This window comes from Micromys minutus, assembly GCF_963924665.1.
Source record: "Micromys minutus genome assembly, chromosome: 12".
Classification (NCBI taxonomy): Eukaryota; Metazoa; Chordata; class Mammalia; order Rodentia; family Muridae; genus Micromys; species Micromys minutus.
In genome coordinates this window covers 60076502-60094433 of record NC_137981.1, presented here as the reverse complement: position 1 = coordinate 60094433, position 17932 = coordinate 60076502, and the positions used below count along the sequence as shown (strand labels likewise).

The 17932-nt window shown below is 44.1% G+C and overlaps 1 protein-coding gene across 1 annotated transcript; it reads right to left on the bottom strand.

The window, feature by feature from the left end:
• Positions 1-1551: 1551 nt before the first annotated feature.
• Positions 1552-17065, bottom strand: LOC308427930 (PHD finger protein 11-like; the record flags this gene model as incomplete). Its single annotated transcript, XM_080926208.1, has 10 exons — positions 1552-2077; positions 3905-3976; positions 5119-5250; positions 6007-6070; positions 6747-6811; positions 7391-7440; positions 9210-9343; positions 12189-12293; positions 14403-14524; positions 17023-17065. The coding sequence occupies 10 exons, from the start codon at positions 17063-17065 to the stop codon at positions 1977-1979; spliced, it is 888 nt and encodes a 295-aa protein (XP_080782334.1). The 3' UTR covers positions 1552-1976.
• Positions 17066-17932: the final 867 nt, after the last annotated feature.

Genomic DNA, 17932 nt, shown 5'->3' with positions numbered 1-17932 from the left:
GTTTGGCAAGGTGACATGGTTTAGAATGAAGGACAATTTTGGCTTCAGTTGATGCTACTGAACTATATATTTTAAGGGTTGATATGGAGAAAACAAGTAGTTGAAATATTAAATTTTGTTAGTGCATTGTATCACAATTAATATTATCAATGTTAGAATAAAGTACCACTATGGATAACGTGTCATCTATTTCTCAACTACTTCACCCGCAAAAGAGCTTGTTTCTGCTAGGACAGTTGAATCATCAGATGGAAAAAGCTTCCTTGTTATACATATCAGTTGTGAAAATTGGACTAACAACCAATAATGTGATGGAATATTTGCAAAGTCTTTAACTTTGTACATGGCAGAGTGTGTATGCCATGACATTCTTGTGGAGGTCACAAGACTACTGGTAAAAGTTCAGCTGTGTGGGATCTGGCAAATAAACTCAAGGCCTCAGGCTTGGTGACGCATGCTGAACATCTCACAGGCAGTTCTTTTTATTTAATGGAACCAAATGGATTGGTCTCAACACACAATTGTTTTGAAGATGTTTTCTGTACCCTCCTGACAAAAACATGAAGTGTTAGCTCACCTAGAAAACAGTACAACGGACATGGCAGATCATGGACCTGGCTCTAAGTCTGGGGGAATATGCAGCATTGAATACTGTGTTCTAGATCCCAAACTCTTACACCCAGTGCCCTCTGCTAGGCTCCCAGCCTCCATACACTTCCTTAGAGAGGTGATGGCTGGGATTATGTGCCGCATTCTTCAGTAGTAACACAGCAGGTCTATCTGAACAGTTTGCCCAATATGCACCTACTCTGTAAACACCAAGCAAGAGGTGCTTTCTGTGCCGCACACGTTCCTGATGAGCACACCCCAGCTGAGTGTAGAGCAGCAGAGGAAGCACCGAGAGGGTCCCAGCTGTTCTGATGGGGCTCAGACGTTACTCCTTCCGGTTGATCCGTCATGAAGGGGCTTAGACGGGCCTTGGAAACCACAGTATTGCACCAGGAATGATTCCTTCACAAGTATGTGTGAGCACTTGCTACAAATGAGACACAATGCTGAGACACAGTTCAACCCATTCTGGCAGGTGCATTACTGTAGCCCAGAGGATCATGGGAGATTAGGTATGTGAACTTGAGAGAAATAAAGGGCCAGGGGCAGTGTGGGCACAGAACTGATGCATACTGTCAGGTGGGAAAGTCTTAGTACTCCACAATCCCTATTCCCAGGGTGCTCTTATTTAAAGAACACAGTTCTAAATGCTGGAGTCGGTCTTGAAGATGAAGCTTGCCCTTGTAATGACTGTGGCCAGAAAGACACTTCTAAAAAGACTGATGAAGACCCACAAAGTTGGTAAAAGCAGAATAGTGCATTATGTCTTGTTATAGCTGAGGGATGCTGAGGGCTGTATTAAATAAACTGTCAACTCTTCAGTGTTTTTGTCAAGCATTTATTAAGTCTGCTAAATACTGGGAATGTGGTAGTAGGCAGAAAGCCAGGATTACAGCAAGCTATGCACAGGAGTGAGGCTCTGCTCTATTCTGATGGAGTGACTAATACTGAGAGGAGATCTTTATGAGACCTATAGCAGGAGCAGCAGAAGCAAGAGAAAGATTCCACAAAAGGGTGAGCAGAGGCTCTGGTGTTGCTGCCCTTCACTGGGGTGGTCAGGGTAGGTGGGAGGACTTCCTCGATCCTTGGAGAACATGGGGGCCTGATCCAGTTGGCCTGAGGAACAGCTTTTACTGTCAGGGGGAAGCAGGACACGTGAGATGGCAGGAGAGGAGACAACTAACACCCAGTCAGGTGTGGAGCATAGGAGAGCAGTAGCAGGTCAGAGAAGGAGGGGACTGGATCTGTCACGGGCTGTCTCCTGAGCCTGCTTGCACTTCAGGAGACTCCTGGCATCTGAATTGGTGTTCCTCGGGAAGTAGCAAGGATCCCGAAGTAGAGCTTGAGCGGTCCAGATCCCCATTTTCTTAAAATGAGGACAAGTTTAGTTGTAAGTCTACAAGTGCCTCGAGCTGCTGCTTCATCTGCCTCTGCCTTTCTTCATATTCACAAGTTCTGCTCCTGATTACTTTAAAAGAAGGAAAGTGGCTTCAGTGCTTGCAGGAGTTTGATTAGGAATAGTTATACTGTCTCTAGTCTGGATCAGTTCAAATATCCCCTCCATAGTAACTGGGCCTCAAATGAGAAGACAGCGTGGTCTGAGGAGACAAGTGTCAACATCTTTGCTGCCTATCTGACTCAGTGTGAACACCAGCATGTGTCACATGACTTTGGTACTTCATGGTAGAACAAGGTTACATGCTGTTCAACCATTCAGAGTCTGGAGAATGTGGCTGGCCTTCCAGTGAGCCCACCTCTGGCCCTAAGGACATTGGTACATCTCAGCTTTGGGTGTGATTTAGGAACAGAAAATGTTTACTGTAGAAACCTACCAAGGTGACTGTAGTTGAGTTTAGAATCCTCACAATTGAATCTTTAAATTCTTGGTTGTCAGGATGACTGCATACCTGTAGTTAGTTTGAAATGCTGGGCTGACTCTTCCAGACCAGAATAGCACCATATCAGTTAGTGTCTTGAGGGGCCCTGATTCTATGCAGAGTGATATATTCCAGACACGAATGCAAGTCCAAAGGAAATGCAGGTTTTTACAGACTGGTTCTTTAAAGCTAGTCTTAATCACAAACAGTCTCATGTGACGTTCCTGCTGACTACAACTGCTGATTACAGAGCTCAAATAGGAATGAGCAGCTTAAAATCAAAATGAGACAGGCTGTGCACATTGATGGGACATACACGGTCTTCTCAGCGGGAAAAACTGCTGTTTGTCTTACTGACAGGCACATACTAGAAAAGAACTTTGTCAGCTGGTATGTTATTCAAAGAGAATGGAGAAGTTACTCATACCAATCCTGTGTCAATCTGTTCCTCACCTGTAGCCAGAGGTGCAGCACACCAAAGTCTTTACCACTGAAAGGGGTCATAATTCATGGTTTTTTTCTGACAAGGTTTCACTGTGTCACCTAGGCTGGAAATCCTCCTGCCTCACCCTTTCAACTGCTGTATTAAAGCCGTGCACCACAAAATACAGCCTAACACATCACTCTTGAAAAACTGGGTCTCCCTATTCCTGCCTGTATACTACAATTCAAAAGCATAAGCAACCAAAAATAATATTAAGCTGTCTTGAAGAGTCTTACTTTTTTTTCTTTGCCTGGTTAATTTTAGAACTATAGTACTCAGTGCTTAGGGAGATGAACTTTGATGACCAACCTTAGGACAAGAACTGGAGAGAGGGACACAGGCTGTGGGACAGATCATACATGCTTCCACCTTGCTGCCTTGGCAAAGTATTTTGTGTCTCCCTGGAGAACACAGCACTGTAGTCCAGTGATCTACAAATAGCTGCTTGTTCTAAACAATGGTCTATCGTTCTTTATGTCTGTCTGTCTATCTATCCTTCTGTCTGTCCATCTGTTTTTTTTTTAAAGATATATTATTTATATATAGCATTCTGCCTGCTCGCCAGAAGAGGGCACCAGATACATTACAGATGGTTGTGAGCCACCATATGGTTGCAGGGATTTGACCTCTGGACCTCTGGAAGAGCAGTCAGTGCTCTTAACCACTGAGCCATCTCTCCAGCCCCTGTCCAGCTGTCCTACTACTTGCATTTCTACTTTTCTATTGTATGTGTATTTCTGGGTATGTATTATTATGGGGGAGTTTCTGCATGTGTTCTTTCTCTCCCTGTCCTGCTGCTTTTACAATGTGCTTTTTTATTTGACAAAAACTGTCTTTGGAAAAAAAAAAGTGTGCACTATTTTGTCACCTGTTATTCTGATCTGAATGATAAATGTTTCTAAAACACATGTTCATTATTTTATGAATTACCTACCTTCCTGGAATTTTTGCAGTGTGTCTCCAAACAATCCGCAGTCAAAGAGCAAGATCTCGATCCCTTCATAGTCTAGAGGGAGAGGCAATTTCCTGTGTTAATTTTCTTGTCAATAAATCACATGGGAAGAAAGAGAAAATAACCTCATTGTGGAAGAGACAGGATCAGAGGAGGACAGCTCAGTGCAGGCCCAGCAGGGACCTGGAGAAGCATCAGCTCATGAACTCTGTGTAGCTGGGTCTTCTGGGGAGGGAACAACTGTGTTCCAAGGAGCCCCCAGGTTATTAGGAGGCACCCGAAATTTGAGAGTTCTTAGTCTTTAGAAAATAAGTAAATAAAATTATGAAACAAAAGGGATCCTTGAAATTTTTATTGCAAATATATCCTTTGGTTTAGTCATGACCTGTATGTGTCTGCTGTGGCAGGGACAGAGCAGTACAAAACCTGTGTGTGTGTGTGTGTGTGTGTGTGTGTGTGTGTGTGTCTGTGTGTGTGTGTGTGTCCTAGAGTGCATATGAGTGTCAGATTCCCAGGAAGTTGTGGCTGAAAGAAAGTGAACTCAAGACCTCTTCAAGCATATGTGTTCTTCACCACCACCGTATCTCCTTCGCCTCTGCTATAGTTTTCTTAAGACCCTTGATTTATTAAGGAATAGAATGTGAGACAAATCAAAAGTATAACCTTGGTTCTGACTTCTAGCACCCATGATGTGTTTCTCTCTCTCTCCCCCTTCCTCCCTCCCATCTCTCTCCCTTTCTCTCTTAAATATGATGAAAATATACCTTCAAGCTGCAGCTGGAACCAGCAAAATTAACAGAACCCAGTTTCACTGATTTCTCCACTCAGCTGTGTCTGAGAAACAGACCACCTGGCATCAGTGTATTTTGGCACTGAGTAAAATATCTGTGACTTTCATATCTTCTTGATTTGTTAACTTAAATCTTTAGGTTTATTTATGATTTTGTGTGTGAGTGTGCATGCCTAGAAACTGGACAAGACAGACAGTGCTGGATTCCCCTCTAACTGGAGTTAAGGTTGTGAACCACCATGCAGATGCTGGAAACCAACCTTGAGTCCTCTGCAAGAGGAACAAGTGCTCTTGACACTGAGACATCTCTGCAGCCCTTGATGTGTGTCCTTAAAGAAAGGGTTAAAGAAGGGAGGGGAAAGAAGGGAGGGTGTGTTTCCAAAACTGTGTTTACATTTAGCCCTACCTGACTCTGAAGCAGTCTCATCCATGAATCTTCCATGAACTGAATCTATTTTTTCTAGTATCTGTTCAAATAGTTCATTGAGAAGTCCTGCCTCCTGGCATTTCTTAAGAAAAGGAGCTTTAGCAGCTGCATCTACAAACAAAGGGTGCATCTTTAGGAAGAGGTAGGCAGCTGTTCACATCATGAGTCACTTTATACTTTACCAATCGATGGGTGACCATACTTGTCTCGTTGTATGTAGCTCAAATAGGAAAAGGTCAAAACGGAAACATTTATCTGCTTGTAGTAACTGTATGAAGTGGTTTTGTAAAATTTACTTTAAACCCTTGAGATGACAGCCCCTCGTACTTGTGCCAGATTTGGCATAGTGAGGACATTGTCACCTGTCACTGTGAGGGTAGCACACCACAGAACTGTGGCCTCAGAGAAATGTTCCATCTGTCACTGTGAGGGTAGCACACCACAGAACTGTGGCTTCAGACAAACTTCACACCTGTCAGTGTGAGGGTAACACACCACATAACTTTGGCCTCCAAAATGTCCCACATCTCACTGTGAGGGACACACCACAGAACTGTGCCTCAGGTAAACATCTCACTTGTCACTGTGAGGGTGGCACACCACAAAACTGTGCCCTCAGGCATACATACCTGCCTTTTTCTGTCTCCTCAGACTGAGAAGAATAGGCCATTCCAGCTCCAAAAACTTTGCTATGGTACGGGTTCTAATACAGTGTACAGTTATGATAAAGATTTGTCTCCTGATTATTAAGTACCAAAAGCCCAGAATAAAGATCAAAGTACAAGACCAGCGTAAAATGGTACGTGTCAGCACTTCTACAAGGGTTCTGATTCCATCATTTTTGTACAGTCATCACTGAGAAACTACCTCTGTTGCCTAGAGGCTCTCCTGTTGCATGTCTTTTAGATCTCGTGAATTTCACCATTTTTGCCTGGAATAGAAAACAAAGATTATATTGAATTTCCATGTAGCCCTAGAATACTACACAAAATTAAAATGTTGTGATACATTATCAAATAGAAATATTAAATAAAGTTTTGTTTTTATCTTGATGAACTCCTGAGAGGCACCATCAAAGAGCTAGGACCTATAGGGTATGCTGTTTATGGCCTGAAAAACATCTGTTGAATAAGAGGGAGAGATTGTCGTCAGAAACTAATTATGACTAGAAACTGATATAAAAACTGTTTCAAATCTCTCCAAATTCTTTTACACTTTGTACCTACTAATCCAGAAAATTGTAAGTTGGAAATTTGCTTAGGTGTGGGCAAGTGGCTGGGAGACACTGGGTTCTGAAAGGATGCTTGTCTGTACTCTGAGCCTGTTTAGGACTAAGTGTTAGCTTGGTCCATAGAATGACTGACAGGAGCTGAGGGAATGATGTCATCTCCTGAGCCTCTAGCCTCTTACTACTCTCAGTTTGTTTCTGCCATGTCAGGACTTCCTGAGTGCAGGGTTCTCTCCAGATGCCACCCTAACTACTAGTTCAGCTCCATGGAGGAGAGAACACACACCAACCATTGTGTGCAAATGCCAACTCCTCCAATGACCTGAAAACTGAGTCTCTGGCATTTACAATTGTAAGTAAGAACATTATAGAAAATTACCTGTGCACAGGGGCCTGAGGAGGAGCGTTTCTTCCTTCCCCTCTTCTTCATGCTTGGGCCAGCAGCTAAAACAAAAACAATTTAAGGGTTAAAATATATGAAGCAAGATTGCTGAGTTGTGGTAGTGCACACCTTTAATCCCAGCACTTAGGCTGAGGCAGGTGGACCTACTAGGTGAAGGCTAGCCAAATCAACAGAGTAAGATCCAGGACAGCTGTCTGTCTTTGTGTGTGTTTGTATCTGAATATATATATATATATATATATATATTCACAGAGAGAGAGACACACACACACACACCGACAGACAGACACACAGACAGACACACAGACAGACAGACACACACACACACACACACACACTGCTATGTCCATTCCCTGTCAATATACCCTAATTAAAAGGAACCCTTTAAGAGTGCTTTCCAGTAAGTTATAAACTAATGACAATGACAAGACATAAGCACTCACTGCTCTTCCACAGGACCCAGGTTCAGTTCCCAGCACCCACTGGTGACTCACAACCATATGTAACCTAGGTATCCACACAAACAGATGTTTATAAAACATTACAATGGAGAAGAAATTACCTCATCGAAGGTTTTAAGTAAGTAAGGGGCTTTCTTTAAACTCACTTTAGAAACTTACCCTGTTCAGTGGGCTCTTCTTGTTGTGGAGGATGTTCTGGGCAAAATACTCTGAAAATACAGATTTTAAAGAGTCACTGAATCTTTTAATTTGTAAAGTGTTGGGAAGGAAGCTGCATGCCACATCACTGGCTGAAGTGTTCATGTTTAAAAAGAAATGTGCTTAAGACTGTGTCAAATTGTCAACCCACATGCAGTGTGGTTGAGGGTGGGTTGTCTTTGGGTCCTTTGAGCAGCAGAGAGGAGACTCTGGTCTCTGACGGCCTGAGTGCTGGGTGAATATTTGGAGCAGTCTTGTTCCTGTGTTTCGATGAGGGGCATCTAAAGAACTATGCTCCGAGACCTGAAGCTTCTATCTGATTACCCACTATTTTGCTTCACAGTTCCCTCGGACACGTGTGCAGTGCTGTGGAGAATGACTTTCCAAGCATTTGGCCAGTGTCTTTAGAGAAGACAGCACAGCAGGCTAGAGGCTTGGAGTGAGGAGCTCTAAGGGACTTCTCTGCCCTGGCTTGCCTTTGTCTTAGCCCTTATGAGACCAAGATCCTCCAGTTACTCCAGTGCCCTCCATGCAGCCTTCCCAGCAACACCAGCTCAGTCACCTCCTCCAGATCTGGGACCCCTGTGTACCTTTGTTTTGGTCCCATATTGCATTTCCAGAGGGACTTGGATTTGTGCCCTTACCTCTCCTGTACATTGATTTTAGGCTTCTGCTACCATGCTTGCCTATGAGTTCTTGTAACACATAGAGAAGTATAGAAAATATTAGGATAGACTCTCTCACCAGTGTCCTCTCCATCCCCAGTGTCAGTAATATTTAAGTCTAGGCAAAGCCCCTTCCTGCTTCAGCCCCTCCCATGAGCCAGTGTTCAGAGTTGCCTGTCTGTACCTCTGCCCCACCCAAACTTGGTGACAAATTATCAGTTTCATTATCCCTCAGCCCCTTGTGAAATATGTTATTCTATGCACCTCAATATTTTAATTAAAATTTAGACTGCAATGCTTAAATTAAAACAAAAACCCACTTGTTCCTTGCTGAAACTATTAAAAAGTTTTTTTAATATTGAATTAAGTATTTCCAGTGTGATTAATATACATTTTTGCCCTTTTATTTTTAAGTTATCTCTGTAATTTCAAGGGCAGATTGGTCTACTTGGTAAGATTCTGTCTCAAATATAAAACCTTTATCCAGCAGGGACTTCAGTCCTCTCAATGGATTATGTGTATAAAAGTGACTGTAAAGTGAGATCTTCGTAAACACAAACAATGAATGTGAAGCTCTCCTATCAGTTTCTCAATAATTCAAACATAAAATTTTCTCAATAATTCAGATGTAAAAGGCACTGTTCCAAACTGAATGAACTTTTACAAACAATAAGAAGCTGGGGCTGAGGAGACTCCACAGGTGAAGGTGCTTGCAGTCAGCTCCATGCCTGGGTTCAACCCTGGAAGCAGAGAGCTCATTCCCACAGGGTGGGAAGACAGCATGACCTGTGGATGTGAGAGTGAAGGACCTTGTCTTCCTGCTGCAGAGAGAACAGGCCTGAGCGGAGTCTTGCCTCTTGTAGGACATGATGCTGCCATCATGAATGAGGCTCTCCCAGAAGGAGGAGACACAGAGATTTAGAAAGTCAAGCAAACCCAAGAGTACTTCTCTTTTCCCTGTCATGTGCAGAAAAGTAAAGCTGAGTTCCTGAAGGTGTCCCATTATCTTGTTCTCAAGTGAAACTCATTTGCATAAATAGATCTTGAGAAGTACTGTCACAGTCTCACTATTTCTTACTTATCCCCACCATGGAGTTTTAAAGTTATTTGATTACTTGTAAGTTCCACGATGTCTATCAACTTGAGGAATTGCGTTGTCCTCCTTGGAACAGACATAGTGGTAACTCCTCCTACAGTTGGACAAATCACATCCCACGGTGGCGCCTCCTTTCTTGCACAGTGAGCATTTCTATAGAAGAACAGATCATAATGAGTTAGTATTTAGGATGTGGTTAAATATTATTTAAGCTAACAGACATGTGTTTTTGTCCTGGATATCACTGGCCTGTCCCAGTCTTTGCTCACACAAAAGGTCACTTAGATTTGCAACCCAAGAAGAAGTTTCTGCAAAACTGCATCACACTGGAACAGAAGACTGGCCTAGACAGTCACATCGTGGTCTACACACATGCAAAGCATGTAGGTGGCTACATGGAACATTCTTAAATGAGAAAAAAAAATTTCCTTTTCTAATAAAGTCTTCTTGGGGAGATTTCATGGAGGGTGACATCCAGAGAGGGCCTGCCCCTTTCCTAAAGCAAAGAGGAAGGCAGAATGGGGGGAATACTTTGCTGAGGAGTACTGGGAGGAGAGGAAGGACTGACATTGGGTTGTAAAGAGAATAAGTAAATATTTTTATAAGATTTTTTCTTTAAACAAAGCTAGCCAGCTTCTTCTTCCCGAGGCAGGGAGTTGGTTGGGCGACTTTGGTTCTCAGGTCAGGGCTCTCCTGTTGTGTCACTAAACATTGTCACCTCAGCTGCACTTTCTGACTTCCTCGTAAGCATTTCTCCCTGGGATGGTGGTACCTATTCTACAGAGTTGCTCTTGGGGGTAATGTGGCATAAAGAGGTCCTGTTGTGACCGTGTAGAAAGTGGACAACACCGAAAACACAGCTGAACAACACATTATCTCTTTGGAACCTAGTTATATTTCCCCATCTGGTGTTACATGGAAGTGGGATAGACACGTAATCACTGTGTGCCTGCAGGAAGCTTGTGTGCACTGCTAGAGTCTTAGCCTATGATGACAGGCAAGCCAGCAATGACCAAGGATGATTGGCTCCACCCTTTGTCTAAGCCCAGATGAGACCACTCTGTAAAGCAAGAGACAGCACTCTTGGGATCCCAGGTAAAAATCCAACATAATTTATAAGAAAACACACAAGGAAAAGTCAAATGTAGGTGAATAACAAGATTAACAGATAGGTAGAGTTCTAAACCAAAGCTCCTAGTTTAAAGGACATATTTAATTGTGGAGGAACAGTGTAGCTGCATGAACTGAGAAATGCATGAAGTTGCTACCTCACAATACACTTGCTGACAGTTCTGCAATGAGGGTAAGTCCTGTCCGAGAATAGAAGGTCAGCTGACAAAATGCCTACAGGAGACTGAACTGTTAGGCAAGCCTGAAGAGCATTTACTTAATTAGTGATGGATAGGGGAGGGTCCAGAATACTGAGGATGGAGCCATCTGGGTTGGCGTCCCTGGGTCCTATAAGGAAGCAGACAGAGCAAGCCATGTGTAGCAGTCACTAAGCAGGACCCATCCATGCCCTCAGCTCCTGCCTCCAGGTTCCTGCTCTGAGTTCCTGTCTGGCTACATTCTATGAGGTGGGAAAGTATAAGCCAAACAAACCCTTTCCTCCCCAACTTGCTGGGGACCTTGTGCTTCATAGCAATGACAATCCCAACTTAGACATTTCCCTTGGGAATTCCTTACCTTTATTTTTGACACCGTGAAAGGGTTCATAGACTCTATTTTATGAGGATCCTTTGTTTGAGGATGATACTGATCCCTCCCAAAGCACAAACTCTACAACAGTGTTTTTCAAGTTGTGAGTCACGACCATAGGAAAACATATTTCTGATAGGCTTAAGAAATTAGGATCAGCTCAGCGGCTAAATTACAGCTATAAATGACCAAAGAAAATAAATGTATGGTTGATGGTTCCTATGACCATGTGAAATGTGTGCTTTCTGTTGCAAAGGACCCACGGTTTGAGAAAGAACCACTGCTCTAGAGTCCAATGAGAACTTTCCTTCTGCCTCAAAACCAATTAGCAGAGAATAATAAAAAGTACGTTTCTGTTGATGACCTGCCGCTTTCTAATTAGGACAGTTTGCATAGCTCTTGTCGGTATAGATAATGACACTTTGTAACCTAACATACCAGTGTGCCTCAAGCCTCCAGTCTCTTATGTCTTACTGTGGGTGTGGTCAGCCATGACACAATCACACTTGCCATCCTGTTTACTAATGGCCTTTTATAAATGTGGCCAGGAGACATGGTTGACCTCAGAGGATAGCTTCCGAGTCATCCTTCTTTCCTGAAAAGTCCCTTCTGCCCTCAGCTCCAAGGCAGCTGCTGACAATGACAACCAGCCAGAACAGGTACAAAGACCAGCAGCCACCGTTGACATTCAGAAGGCATCTTACTCCATGCCAAGGATGAAGCCTCTGGCTCAGGATGCTGCCTTCAGCATCCCTGGCAACAGAGGGCCAGGAGAACAGAAGAGCCTAGGTGGTGCTGTTGAGATGCTGAAATTGCTGCTTGCTGTGCTGCGATGACAGTAAGGACCTGTTACAGCCTGTCTGACCAGAGAGTTTTCACTCAGACAGAAGTATCTCAAGCCTGCTCTCCTGATGTGTGGGACAGTCACAGTCAGCTGTAAGCAGACAGCTTCAGCTGAGTCCTGTCTCACAGTCTAGCTTCCAGCTCGCCACAGGTTCCTCAAAACATACTTTATCATAGGCTCTATTTTTAGATGAACGATTTAATTTTTACTTCTGTGTCTGAGAGATCAAGTATGTAAGTGCATGTGTCTGTGGAAGCCAGCAAAGGGTGTCAGATGCCCTGGAGCCGGAGTTACAAGCAGTTGTGAGTTGCCATTTGATGGCTGGGGAACAAACTCAGGACTTCTGGATGGATAGCAAGCATTCTGAACGACTGTACCATCTCTCCATGACAGGATGTCCTTTGAATGTGGTACAGAAGACTCAAAATATGTTACTAATCAAACATGTCGGCTTACCAATCTTCTTCCTCTCCAGATCTCTTTCTTTACTGATTGGACAGCAAAGTTTCTAGAGTTACATGGATCACGGGCCTCACATTCCACCAGTCCTGATGAGTACAGCTGCAGAGTGAGAACAAACCCAGAGTTGGTGTTTGTGGTCCTGACTCACACATGCTGAAGATGGTTGTGAAAACGGCTGAAGTGCAGAGAGGACAATGGCTCAGAGCACTGGCCACTGTGCAGTAGATGAACAGACTGGAGCCATGTGACTCCTGTGAGACCTCAGTCTGTAGACACAGTTGTACCTGGTAACTGATCTCTACCCAGGCAGACACTACTGGTCCCTGCTCAAGGATGCAGAGCAGGCAAAGGCTGAAGCCATGCAGTCAGAGAAGCCAAAACAAGGGACAGAGGCCATTCCTGATGGCTTTCCAGGCCTTGTTCTTGTCACTGTTGAGACAGGGTCTCACTGTAGCCCAGCTGGACTGAAACCCAGAGTCCACCTGTCTCTGCCCCTGAGTGCTGGGACTAAAGCCGTTCACGACTGCACCTGGTTTTAATTGTTTTTTAAGGATAGGATCTGGCTATACATCCACTTTACCTGGACCTTGGCCTCTTCCTTAGTTTCTGAGCAGTGGAAATGCAGGCATTGTGACCACAGCTAGCCCCAAATTCCCTTGTGTGTTTTAGAGGCCACAAGACTCTTTTCTCTTCAGCATTTTAGAGGATGTTGAGACAGCTCTGTAGTTCAGCATGTGTACTGCTCTTCCAGTGTTCCAGAGGACCTACATCCAGCTCATAGCTCCAGGCCACCAGCTTACAAATGTCTCAACTTCAGCACCAGAGGGTTATACACATGGGCACACACATATATTAAAATCTTTCTAAGATTTTACTAAATGTGTGTGGGCATTTGTGTGTGTGTGTTTGTGTATGTGTGGGTTCTCTCTGATGTGTGTGTATCCTGATGTGTGAGTGTTCATGAGTATGTGTGTCTGTGTCTGTTTGTGTGTCTGCATCTAGAGGACAAAGATTTACTTTGGCTTTTGTTCTCAGCTGCTCTTTGGCATTTTTCTAAGTTGTTTTTTTAACATAAAAATGAGTGTTATGCCTGCACGAATCTATTTGTATCACATGTGGGCTGGTTTTGACACATGTTAGAAGAAGGTATTGGATTCCCAGAAGTGGAGTTAGCACTGCTTGTGAAGTAATGCCTGTGTGCTTGGAACTGAACCTGGGTCCTCTGCAAGAGCAGCTTAACCACAGAACCATCTCTCCAGCCTACCTTATTTTATAAGATAGTTGCTCCCTGAACTTGGAGAGCTCTCGAATTCAGCTCACCTGGCTGGCCAGCGGGGTCCTAGAACTGAACTCCACAGCATGGGATTGCTAGCAGTAGTTCACACGTGTCCTGGGGATGGGAGTCTGGACTCCACGCTCATGTTCCCAGCATCTCACTAACAGAGCCACCAGCTTTCTAGTTTCAGATAGCTGATGTTACTGTGAGTCACATAAACCTAAACAATCTACCAGCTTTCAATTGAAGGTCAATATGCAGATACAGAAAAAAAAAAAAAAAAAGAAGAGCAGGTAAAATGTGAGAAAAGGTTGTGACACTTTCATAAGCAGAGATTTTTCATATGATGGATAAATCATGATGCAAATGTTAATCCTTGCATGTAGAAGTCAGAGGCTGGCCCTGGGAAGTAGTTGTTTGTTGGCGGTGGTTCGAGTTAGGATCGCTCTGTGTTTCTGCTGCTCTGCTTCCGTTGCAAGCTTAGTGCATTGATACGGTGCACTTTATTGTGATTTAAAGTTGCTCTTTGAAAGATGCTGAACAAGTTGGGCCAATGCTAATGTCTAATGTTGATTGTTAAATTGTACTTGTGTGAGAGAAGGTTCTTGCACACTCATACAGGACAGATGGTACATGATTCAAAACAGATCTGACAGGTGGATGTGGCCATATGCACCATGAGTCTTAGCATGCAGGAGACTGGAACGCACAGACCTAAATGAGCATTTCGACCTCAAAGCCCCTCTGCCTGTGGAAACATGATTTATGTGATGATAATTTTCTATCAGAGATCTTCCATGGTGGTTGTGAGCCACTACATGGATACTGGGGAAGGAAACTGGTTCCTCTGGGAAAGCATTTAGTGCTTTCCACCACGGAGCTACCTCTTCAGCCCTAAACATGCAGTTTAAACTTATTTACCAGTAACTTACCAAACAGTTTTCATGAGCAGCTATATTCGCTGATGGTGCAAAGTATATCACACTCCAGTCGTGGCCTTCAGGGCAGAGGGCACATGTCCTTTTTTCCATCTTTTCTGGAACTGGAGAGTCACCTACAAAAAACATGCAGGTTAAAACAGAAAAGGATTGATGGCCTTGGTGGCTCCTCTAACTTAAGGAGCAGGCACGGCCCTGTTCTTACGATAGAGTCTTAACTCCTGGAACAACAGCGAATCTAATGAGTGAAAGCTAACATCTCATGTTCAGTGCTGAAGAGCAGTGCTGTCAACAGAAACAGCAAGCCACAAAGGCTGGCTATGCCGCCACTTAAAACATTCTTGGGACCTTACTGAAACGCATATAATACAGGAAGAAATCTCTGATGATGTCTGAGGCCTGCACTTATCCACGGGCAGACAGGAATGTGGAGCAAATGTTTATCCCATGTCTGTTTAGCAAAGGCAGCAGAAGTAGGTTCACCTCCGGGGCCTATGAGCTCCCTTGCCATGGGGTCTTGTCCAGATGTACAGTAGGAGGCGTGTGCTTCCCCTGCTGGCCCTGACTCCACTTAGAAATCAGTTGTCACTGCTATGACACTGTCACTCTTGCACCCAGGAGCGTGTCCTGCCATGCTGGTTGTTACTGTAGCTCAGTGTTCACAGCACTGTCAGACTGTGGGTTACTCTTCCCCAACAAACTACACGGCACCTTTCAGTGCTGTGAAAGCTAGCCAGCAGGGAAAATCCTGGTTATTCCTTAATTTCTCTGTGTCCTGTACCTAACAATGTAGTGTCTTTGGCAATAGGGCCTTATTATAAAGTTCTCACCTTGTCACTGTACAGGGAACAGCGTCTAGACAACTAACAACTACCAATCACACCACTGATCCTGAGGCTCAGGCAGCATGGTAGAAGTTTGGATAGAAGGTTGCTACAATCCAAAAAAGCAGTTTCCTCGAGACATGACAGAAATGCTGTGATCATAACCTCAAAGCATCCACGTATGCAGCCGAGGTTGCCTGCAAAAGGCCGGCATAGGATCGAACCAGTTAAAAGTCTATTTGGTATGGTGGTGGGGGTTGGGAGGCAGCACTCACTAGCCTCCATCTCTAACTGAGGAGACCTGTGAGTTGATGGTATGTGGGGGAGGGTGTGTTGGTTTTCTTGTAGGGTGTGGCCCCTATTAAGCCTACCTTGCGTCTGTGGTTGAACACACACACAAACACACGGGGGGGGGGGGATATGCTCACCACAATCTGGAGGTAGTGAACTAGTCCAGATAGAGAAAAGCAAATAGGAATATTTGATAAACACAAGGTAAAGACTATCAGCAATACAAGAGCAAGATGAAGATTTCAATGGATATACCAGAACACCCCATGTCTGTACTGGACACTAGATACACAAAGATGGAAATTCTACACAACTGTCCTCAAGAAAGTTTTAAGCTTAATGCAATCTCAATATACATACATATAGAAATAATTCATTCAAAAGTACATACATACATGTATACATACATACCAGGGTATAGAGTAATAGTTTTATAGACAAGTACTCTTATATTTCTTGCAGAGAACCCCGGGCTCAGTCCCAAGCACCTCAATGACCTATAGTCATTTCTACCTTTAGGTCTCGGATGGGGGGATCCTTCTTCTAAACACCAGATCATCAAGTACACAGGGACTATACAAATATTTATGCAGGCAAGATAGTCAAACACAAAATAAGCCTCAACCATAGACTAGCTGCAAGCTGAAATAAATCACTAGTCAACTGCAAATTTGACTGTAGACATCTCTACCATGTGGGTGAGGATAATGGATCCCTGAGTTGTTTCAGGAATGGAAGGATGCTTTTGCTCAATATAGTGACTTCCCTTGGGCAGTGATCACTGTTGCTCAAAAGGGCTGAAAAGTTTTGGCATTAGTGCCTTCCTGTTGTTTCTGTATTTCCTGCTTTAACCTGGGGTCAGATTTCTACTGGAGAGACAGGTTGGGGCAGGGCTGTACTAGCCTGTCAACACCAGCTTTCCTGTTATTCTCGCTGTCCTCTGTGCTTCATTTCTGTTTTCTGTCTTCATTTCATTTCTGTGTGCATTCTTGAGTTCATGGTTTTCTAAGACAGTTCTGGGACCACAGAGCTGACAAAAACCTGGATCATTATGCTCTTACAATAAGAGAAAACATCTCAAAGAGATTGTCACCACGGGTGTCCCTGAAATGTCAGCCTACACAACACAAGCTTTTAGGACACTGATGACTATAAGCAACATGTACCTCCAAACTGGCCCTCAGTATTCTCCGTTTGCCCACAAAGACCTGGCCTCCCTTCCTAGATTGCCAGCATCCCAGTGAAGATTAGCCTCCTTTCCCAAGAGCAGGTCTTGGCTACTCACGTTACAGTGCAGAGCTTCCAGAACTTTGGAGAAAGGACACAAGATGGTGAAACAGGCCAACATAGAGGTTTCATGTTCCTGAGGACTCCAGTGCCTACAGATTTCCCAGATATTGGATGTCGGGCTCCACCCTAAGCAGCAGCCTGCAGTCTCCCAGGGGTTGGGGGAAAGTGGAGTATGGCATTTTCCTGCTGGCCATTACTCTAGTACTCACCAGTTGAGACTGGGCCACTTGGCAGTGCTGTCTCTTGGGCCATGACTGGAAGTGTGACTGAGTTTCTAGTTTCTGGTTTCCAGATTCTACGAATAGCTTTTACTTTCGTTTCTCTAAATCTGTGTGATGAAAGCAGAGACCTAATTGGGAGGAAATGGACATCGAGAGCTTTGTGCTGGCAGATTTTCAACTCTGAAATGTCATTTCTAAGGTGCTTGGGTTTGGTTTCTCTGCCAATGTGATGAAAACCATGGCCAAAAACAACGTAGGGGAGGAAACGGCTTATATGACTAATGGGTTCCAGTCACCATGCAGAGAACAAGAAAGCAGGAGCAGGGGGCTTTCTGTCTGTTTCCTTGGCTCTTTAAACCTCTGTGCAGTACAGCAGACAACCACCTGCCCTGTGCTGGGGCTGCACACAGTGGCCTGTGCCTTCCCCCATCAACCACTCGGGAAATGCTCAAGGCCACTCTGACCAGGTGTGTCAAGTCCACAACCACTAATAGCCATCAAGCAGCTTGAAAAAAACCTCACCAGACACCTCTACTGTACCTGTGTTTAACTGAAGAAACAACTGGTCTGTACTCCTGAAACTTGTAGCACACCCTTTGGCCTATGCAAGAATATCTTTAAATGACACAAAAGTTAAGACCTTAGACTCAGGTGCCAGTAAGGAGTCTTTATTTATCAACCATAGACTACGAAGCACCACAGAGATGCAGACCTTTCAGTCCCGGTGAAAAAGAGAAATATCTATGTAGGCACCAACTTATAGGAAGAAGGATTTTAAAACTTCATTCTTTTGGTGGGGAAATCAAAGATAAACTCTAGGGAGACAAGAGGCAGCCTGCCTGTGCCTGGTAAGAGAAAGGCAACTCAACAGGGCAACATGAACAGCCTGGGCAAAATG